Raw genomic sequence first — 8,864 nt, 5'->3', positions numbered from 1 at the left:
CCAAGCCATCATAAACCACTCTCAGTCTAGTACTTGAGATACATATGTAGCTCTAGTTAAGTACTGCCATCACATCTTTTAGTGCATATAGTTACATTATAAGTATACTACCGAGCTACCATGCTTTAAGCCCTCTAGCGATCATTAGTTGTCGTGATGACTAATGAGAGATCTGAGAGTAGGGCATTTTGGTGACCAAGCTCCATGGAGCCATTTATTTTTGAAAAATTCAAAATTCAAACTTTTCGGTTTTAGAAAAATCTGAAAAAAATATGCAAGTATACAAGGATGAAATGTACATGTGCGTAAAAACTCAGGACGGAATACCTTGAAATGGGACCTGTTCAAAAAAGTCAAATATCTGGACTTTGAGGATGAATGGTATTATGTGTTGAAAAGCCTCAGATTTGTTTATATTTTTTGCACATCCCTTATTTCAACGTACTTTGTCCTGAAAACTTACACACATGTACATTATACGTCCATATATATATCTGTATTTTTTTTTAGAATTTTTTGAAATGTAAAAATATAAATTTTGAATTTTGCAAATGGAGGCCTCCATGGAGCTCGGCCTCCTCCAAAAGTGTGTGTGTGTGCGCGCGCGCGTACTGATGAGTAAATGTTGTTAGCACACTGATCCCTCGTTTCTGAATAAATAAAATTATTGATCTTGTGAACGTGGTCGACCCAAAATGCACCTCCGCCAAAACTTCTGGTGGCAAGCAGACGAATTTCTCTCATTTCTGCTAGGAGATTCCAGTACCTGGGATACGACAACATATATCCGATATGGGAACATATATCCTGTGCTTACTTCTCTCATAACAGACTTTCGTTGAGCTTTATTTATAAAGTCCAAACGGCCAAACAAATACATGGTGGTAGGAAAATCCCCATACAAGTGAGTCAAAAGATAAACATGGCAACCAAGAGAACAACGAGAACACCACCAACCCGAAGCTGAACAAGACAATATGAGTTGCCATACCTAACATGAGACGAGCTAAACTACCAAACCGGGATAGAACCGCGCCGCCTGGGAAAACTACAAAACCTTGATGCACCGAACATACCAAGAATCATCAGGGAGGGCAAGAATCTGCCATCTCACTCCGGGTCATGGAGCTCTGATCCTGCGAGCAGATCATAAGGACCGAGAACGATGACCATAAAGGCACGTGTAAGTGATAGGAGACCAACGAATTCACACCATATCAGACCCAAAGAAGCTTCAAGCTAGGATCAAGGCAAGCCTGAAGATGTCGACGCACAACACTCGGGTGGTATCTTAGTTCCCTAAAGAAGCCCCCAAGAGGGTAATGACGTGAAGTGTCACTGCCGCCGAGCCCGAGTCGACGCATTAGGATTTTCACCTGGACCCTACATGGAGGAGTTAAATGGCCGGCACGAGAACTCTAGATCCAAACCAGGAAGCCACAACGCCGAAGCCACCATAACACAATGGTCACCCACCACCCCTCCCCTCGTTGCCCCCATAGCCAAGAGACGGCCCCAACACCACTGACGCATTGCTCACTACAGAGCTAAGCGCAACCTCACCACTGCCACAGGAGCAACAAGATGTCCGAGAACCAGGCAAGAAGAACCAGACAGACTTAGAGCGCAAATGTCGTCGTTCAGCACCGGACATCCCCGATGTTGGTCCACGAAATGGGAGCCCCACCTTGGCTCGGGGGCATAGATCAAAGGGGCAGACAACATCATAGCTGAGACAGCCCTCTGGCAGCCGGAGCGATGGACCTCCATGGGCCGGATCAGGTCCAGCACTGGAGGCCCTCCACAACCTAACCCTAGATAGGCCACCACCGGATGTAGAAAAACATGCACGCCACCACAGCCGCTGCAAGCCATGGCCTGGCCCGAGTAGGCGAGCACCCATGCACCGCGCCGACAAAAAGGTTGCCATGCACCGCCCGACCACGCCGACACTCTAAATTCACACCACACCGCCTCCAAGGGTCATCACGCCGGATCTTATGTGCTAGTTTGTAAGTATTGCAGTCATGTCGTGATTTTGGTGATGGGATTTGCCCCTTTATAGTGACCGTGTGGCATATTCTTGCTATTTGTCTGGCCTTCTTTTCAATAAATTATTGTTCTAAGTATATCTTCTAACATTGCAAGATGCATGGGCAGGGTGGATGGCCTTCCATTACCTACAAAATCCATGTTGCCTGCCCCCACATTTTTGTTGTTTTTGGATGATCCTTAGTCTAGCTTCTCAGTTTGGAGGGGTAAGTCTACTTATTGGCGTAATAGCATTGTGAGGAAAGGTATAAGCACTAAAGGAAACACCCGGCCTCTACATAGTTAAGATACACACAGCCAAACATCAACAGTCTGAGAATTTTTTTTTAAATAACCCGACATATCGGTAATAATAAAGTCATATAGGACCGACACTATGCCTTCCAACTCCATATAGTAACATTTTTTTTTACACTAGAATACAGCTTACACGTCAAAGTGCTGGTGTGCACAACACCCAAACCGTAGAGTAGATGAAAACACATTGATATCACCAGAACAAATTTACATCACCTCCATTTAATATGCCATTGATCCAATCCTTAAACCCTGGTATCCCAAAAACCAAACCACAAAGAAAGAAACTACAAGTTTTGAACGAAGAAACAAACGGAAAGAAGAGCTAATCATACATGTAGTTAATCTAGCTTCTTTTTTTTTCCCCATCAGAAACCCCCTGACGATGAACACATGCATGGATCCTTCATGTGCACAATCACAAGTCCTCCCGTCTTCTGAAAAACAGCGTCCGGTCAACCGCCGTGAGCAGGCAGACATCACGCTCGTCCGCATGCTCACTCTCTATGTTGATGTTCAGATCAAAGCAAGACGACGAGGTCTCAGCTTCTTTGTGATCATCATCAACCGTGTGCTCCTCCTTGGTCTCCGGCCTCATCTGCTTGGTTGGCGGCGAGCAAGCTCTAGACTTGGAGTCGAAGCTCTCGCAGCAAAGGATGACGATGGTGTCGCTCACGCCGACCTCGTCGCCGGTTTGGCTCCGTATCACCCCGCTGTCGATGGCTTCCTTGATGCCCACCTGGCAGTACTGATCGGCCTGCTCGAAGTCATCCATGAGAATGACACGGTGCGGATTCTCGGAGACGGCGTCGTAGAGCCGCTCTAGGTAGGCCTCGCCCTCGGTCGCCGCCGACGTCCGGGGCCGCTTGCTCCTGTGCTCCTCGGTGGAGCAGGATGCGGACGTCGAGGAAGCGCCGAGTTTGATGGACACGAAGTTCTTGCGCGAGCCGAAGACGAGGTTGGCGAGCTCACGGGCCACCCTCTCCTTGCCGTCGGCGTCGCCTCCGAGGAAGAACATCCACGTCTCCTCCTTGGCGTCCGTCGACCTCGACTTGTCGCGCCTCTTGGCGATCCCTGACCGGCACTGGAGGACGGTGCTGGCGATCTCAGGGACGATCTCCTTCTGCCACGGCACCTCCTTCTCCAATGCGGCGCAAAGAAGCTTGAGGTTCTCGGCGTTGAGCTCCTTGAACCTGGAACGGCACTCCACCTCCACGGAGCCGTTGGAAGCGCCCGAGTCGTGCGACGAGACCTTCTCGTCGGCCTCGCACTTGGGTTTCCATGGATGCTTGCCGTCGAGGTCGGCGAGAAGCCACGACTGGCGAGGCTGGTGGCCATGCTCGTAGGAGGAAATGGAGGAAGCCGGAGACACGGGTGCCGAGAAGTGCAGCGTCATCCGCTGAGATGGTTTGCTGCAGATGGAGTTCCAGTTCCTGCTGAGATCCATGACATGCGTAGGCTCCTGCAGGTGCAAATTAACACAAAGGTCAGTGATGAAGATCAAAATAAGATTGGATCGGAGAAACTAATTAAGGAATATGCATCATCAAGGTTTATATATGATGATGATTGGACACTCGAGTACTAGCTAGGGTATGGTACCTGGTCGCGGCAATGCTGGAGCCAGGATGGGATGGTGGACGAGGACACGAAGGAGGGCGGCAATGCGGCTTTGGTGTCAATCCTGACGCCGGAGCAATCGCCGCAGCATCTGGAGGTCAGCTGGGCGCCGCCCAAAAGCGGCCAGCGGGGCACCGGTCCGTTCCCATCCATGTCGGAGCTCGCTTTCATGGACTGATTGACTGCGCCCAGTGCACTGCACAAAAAAAGAACAAACGGAATAAGATTCCACTGTCACCTCACCTCACCCATCGATCCACATGTCCTCAGCTAATCCAATCGACTATGATGCTAGTAAGATTGATTAGTTGGGCAAACAAATTGAAGATATATTGCTGTTGAGAGGCGCTAGCTACGGCCCTAAAGCTTTTGCCAGGAAAGCACGCAAAAGGCGCAAGCTTTCACTGATCGGTCGCTCACGCTCATAGCAGCCTGCCTCAGCAAAGCGTGAAAGCCACATTGCAGGCCGGGGCAGAGACCAGAGAGTCAGTGCTACAAGACAACTGAGAACTACTACTAGCAGGTAGCAGCTAGCTAGGCTACTTGCTCAGCAACGAATTGTCAGAGAGACGTCTCCATTCGGGCTGATTCCTCCACCTGAAGTGACAGGGACATTCACATACTGATGCGCGCCCTGGGAAACGTAACAACTTTAGATCGGGACGGCCGGATTTACCTGTCGTCCAAGGCGCAGGTGAGGCTCAGCGCGAGGCTGCCGGCGGGGACGGTGAGCGTCTGGAGCCCCCACAGGTTCTCCAGCGACGGCTGCCCCGCCCTGCACTTCGTGTACGTCTGGTAGCTCCCGAACCCGACGAGCCAGAGCCCGTGCTCACCGCCGGCCGCGCACGCCAGGGCGCGCACCTCGGTCACCACGTGCTCCACGGGGCAGTAGTACCCTCTCCGACCGCCTTGGACGTGGCCGCTCCAGAACTCGGCCGCCCACTTGAGGTCCTCCACCACCAGCAGGACATGCCCTCGGCTCTTGATGAGGCACCGCAGCTCGCCCAGCCGCCGCTCCGCCTCCTCCCTCGGCATCTCCCGGAACGAAGACACACGGAGGCTGACCACCTGCGCGCTCCGTAGGGCGTCGTGCTTGGCCTCGCCTCTCTTGACCTTGTCCATGGCCGCGCGCACCGTGGCCTCCGCCGCGGCAGTGTTCTCGGCAACGACCACGACCCTCGTCTTGCTCCGGCCGGCCAGGCAGTGGAGCACGGCGGCAGCGTCCTCGTCGCGCGCCTGGCCGAGTGGGAGCTTGGCCTTGGAGGTTTCTTGATGCTTGCTTGTGGTGGCCGTGCTGCTAGGGTTAGGGTTTTGGTGGGGATTGGCGTTGGTGGCGGCCGTGGTGGTGGTGCTGCACACGGTCTGCTCGACGTTGGCCTTGATCTGCGTGCTGGAGAAGCCGGCCTCGCGCATGACGCGGCTGACGCTGGGGTCGTCGAGGATGGAGACGACGAGCTGCTCGAGCTCGATCTTGACGGCGAGCACCGGCTGCTGCTGGCTATCGACGGATCCGCGCCGCTGGTGCGCCTGCGCGCGCTTGAAGGCCGCGACGAGCGCGTTGGAGAGCGACGGCGGGTAGTAGTGGTGGTGGCCGTGGCCGCCGAGCAGCGGTGAGGAGGCGACCGCGGCGGAGGCCGGCAGGCGGTTGAGGGCGACGTTGAAGCACAGCTCCAGCGCCTTGCACTGGAGCGGGTGCGAGTGCGAGCGGAGGCACGCCGCGCGCAGCAGCCCCGCCGGCGCCGCCAGCATCGCGCTGGCCACGTGCAGAGGCGTGACCTGCGCGTTCCCCCTCCGGCGCGCCAGGCTCACGGCCTGCTTCACAACCCCCGCCGCCTCCGCCGTCAGCGCCTGCTGCACGGTGCACCCCCCGGCCCTCATGTCGAGCAACCACCAATAGCTACCTAGCTAGCTCCAACCGATCCGATGGACGCAGCTAGCAACGGTACGGCAGAGCAAGCAGTACGTACGTGCAGCCGGCTGATATCTAGCTCAGAGGATGTGCGGACAAAGACGGCGAGATGTGTAGATATAGACGAGGTGCCACTGCAGAGCAAGTGGTGGCTGTGGCGCTGCTTTATATTGGTGAATGAGTGTTCATCTTTTGAGCAGGCCGGCTAGCAGCTACTAGGGGTTAGGGGTGAAGGGAGGAACGGATTTCGGAGTATGAATTTGTGCCTTTCTTGTTGGGGAGGGCTGCGTATGTTTATCTCTCTTCCTCTTTCCCTTTCCCTTTCTCTTTCTCTTTGGGGGACTCCATTTTTTTGGGTCCAAAGTGGATTTTGTGGTGGCAAAGAAAAAGGTGTTGTTGGCTCGGTAAGTAGAGGAGAATGCATGTGCTGACAAAGCACATACACAAAGGCGCCTCAGCTTTTCCCCCCCTCTCTATCTCTACCACAGTGTCTCGGAGACAGGTCGGGATAGGAGATCGTATGGACGTACGCAGTATCTTTGTGCCCAGAATTTTGTATGTCATCACTTGCCTCTAAAGAATGACCAGGGAGCTAAATTCTATGCGTCACTGCATCAAAGTGAGCAAACTGACAAGCATAAGATTTATCACTCGATCTGGAAGGATTTGGACAAGTGACAAATGTTCATTGCTCACTGGCCTGGTTTGGCTCAGTGGACGTACGCAAGAGTTTAAACATCAACTTTGTGGAAGATAGGTCTCACTAAAATAGTACATTAAGGTTCTAGCACAGAGACATGACACATGCAAATGATGATATCCAGCACGCAATAGTTAGCGTTGGCGTCACAATTAACTTACAGAAATCTATTTATATGAGCATCAAAGCTTTTATAGAAAGCCGAGGTTTTTTCTTTTTGCGAGAAAGAGAAAGCTGAGATTAATACATATGTTTGTGAGTTGTGATGGTAATCATCATGGCCATGAATCTTTGTACAACTAGCAAGTAAAAATGGCAAAGGGGAAAAATCCATACATACAGTAGCCTGATATATTTAGCAAAGGGACAGCTCTTTCATACAACTCACTCTACTTGCAAAACTTAGAGCAAACCTAGTAGAGTCGCTGAAACGGGTCAAACACCATAATAACTGTCGTTTTGGCGAATGAGGCGTAAAGTCATCAGCCCGGATCCCATCGCTGAAAATTGTCGAGAGTGCTCCAAAACGTGCCCTATGTTCTTCGTATTTGGAGAAAGGGGGATATGTTGGAGTGCACCCATCCCGCAAACGACTTTGGCGCGAACATTTCTATTCTAGCTCCTTCATGTAGGCGACAGTGTCACCCTGCCTCTCCGTAGCAACGCTTCCAGCGCCCGCTACCCCTGTTCTACGCCATGGACTCCGCAACGACCCCATGTCCCATTCCATCGGTGTCTTGCAAGATCTTACGCCTCCCACCTCGTTATCCAGACACCACCTAAGTTAGTACCTTGTCGGCTCAACCGCGGATGACATGGGCGCACTAGTGAATAACCCTTCACCACCATTACCGACGTCGGCTCCATCCCCCTCCCCACCCCCACCTCCATCGCAGTGCATGGTCCGCGACAGTCGAGCGCGCATCATGAACAACAATATTCCAAAGTACAAGAAGGTGCCGAGCTCTACTGCGCCCCACACAACTCCCCATCCGCCCTTCGTCCCGGCAGCTGGCCGAAATCCATGGTCGAGAGTGAGTGAAACGTTCAATGAAATGTCGAGTAGGTAAAACATTGTTTTCCCTTTGTCTTTTGATTTGTCCGCTTCAATTGTGCAAACTGATGGTGATCAAATTCAAACAATGGTGGCAATTGTGCAATCTTTTTGTGAAGTACTGGTTTTATTAACTAGAGTATATATGCACAAATAGAGAAGAAATAGCAGAGAAAATTATGGTGGCTTCAATTTTGAAGAATCTAAGTTTGCACATTGCCTCAGCAGCCTCTAAAAAGTAGTGGAGTGCACTTCAATTGTTGTGGAGGCCACCGTTTTGGCAGTCATTCCAATGCGTTTTGAATACTGCCATTTTGGCCACTCTGCTAAAGTTGTTCGTATGCCCTTGCCATTTCTGCATGACACTGAAGGAAATATGCCCTAAAGGCAATAATAAAGTTGTTATTTATATTTCCTTATATCATGATAGATGTTTATTATTCATGCTAGAATTGTATTAACCGGAAACTTAGTACATGTGTGAATACATAGACAAATAGAGTGTCACTACTTTGCCTCTACTTGACTAGCTCGTTGAATCAATGATGGTTATGTTTCCTAACCATAGACATGAGTTGACATTTGATTAACGGGATCACATCATTAGAGAATGCTGTGATTGACTTGACCCATCCGTTAGCTTAGCACAATGATCGTTTAGTTTGTTCCTATTGCTTTCTCCATAACTTATACATGTTCCTATGACTATGAGATCATGCAACTCCCGAATACCGGAGGAACACTTTGTGTGCTACCAAACGTCACAACATAACTGGGTGATTATAAAGGTGCTCTACATGTGTCTCCGATGGTGTTTGTTTAGTTGGCATAGATCGAGATTAGGATTTGTCACTCCAATTGTCGGAGAGGTATCTCTGAGCCCTCTCGGTAATGCACATCAATATAAGCCTTGCAAGCAATGTAGCTAATGAGTTAGTTACGGGATGTAGCATTACAGAACGAGTAAAGAGACTTTCCGGTAACGAGATTGAACTAGGTATTGAGATACCGACGATCAAATCTCGGGCAAGTAACATACCGATGACAAGGGGAACAATGTATGTTGTTATGCGGTTTGACCGATAAAGATCTTCGTAGAATATGTAGGAACCAATATGAGCATCCAGGTTCCTCTATTGGTTATTGACCGGAGACGTGTCTCAGTCATGTCTACATAGTTCTTGAACCCGTAGGGTCCGCACGCTTAACGTTCGGTGATGATCGGTATCATG

At 50.8% G+C, this 8,864-nt stretch overlaps 1 protein-coding gene across 1 annotated transcript; it reads right to left on the bottom strand.

Moving 5' to 3' along the window:
* Nucleotides 1–2,517: 2,517 nt before the first annotated feature.
* On the bottom strand, nt 2,518–6,134 carry LOC125538185 (protein SMAX1-LIKE 3-like). The gene is made up of 3 exons (XM_048701466.1): nt 4,646–6,134; nt 3,952–4,165; nt 2,518–3,811 (listed from the first exon to the last, which is right to left on the bottom strand). Exons 1-3 carry the CDS (start codon nt 5,845–5,847, stop codon nt 2,768–2,770), a joined length of 2,460 nt encoding a protein of 819 aa, XP_048557423.1. The 5' UTR covers nt 5,848–6,134; the 3' UTR covers nt 2,518–2,767.
* Between the last annotated feature and the right edge of the window lie 2,730 nt (nt 6,135–8,864).

The sequence above is a fragment of the Triticum urartu genome, chromosome 2, assembly GCF_003073215.2.
Source record: "Triticum urartu cultivar G1812 chromosome 2, Tu2.1, whole genome shotgun sequence".
Classification (NCBI taxonomy): domain Eukaryota; kingdom Viridiplantae; phylum Streptophyta; class Magnoliopsida; order Poales; family Poaceae; genus Triticum; species Triticum urartu.
This window is presented reverse-complemented; position numbering and strand designations above follow the sequence as displayed.

Bases quoted from the DNA above. Each gene is read 5' to 3' on its own strand.
- LOC125538185 (XM_048701466.1), bottom strand. From the start codon at position 5,847: ATGAGGGCCGGGGGGTGCACCGTGCAGCAGGCGCTGACGGCGGAGGCG. The intron at 4,166-4,645 runs GTAAATCCGGCC...TTTTTTGTGCAG, and splicing joins ACCTGCGCCTTGGACGACAG to TGCACTGGGCGCAGTCAATC. The intron at 3,812-3,951 runs GTACCATACCCT...TTGCACCTGCAG, and splicing joins TCCAGCATTGCCGCGACCAG to GAGCCTACGCATGTCATGGA.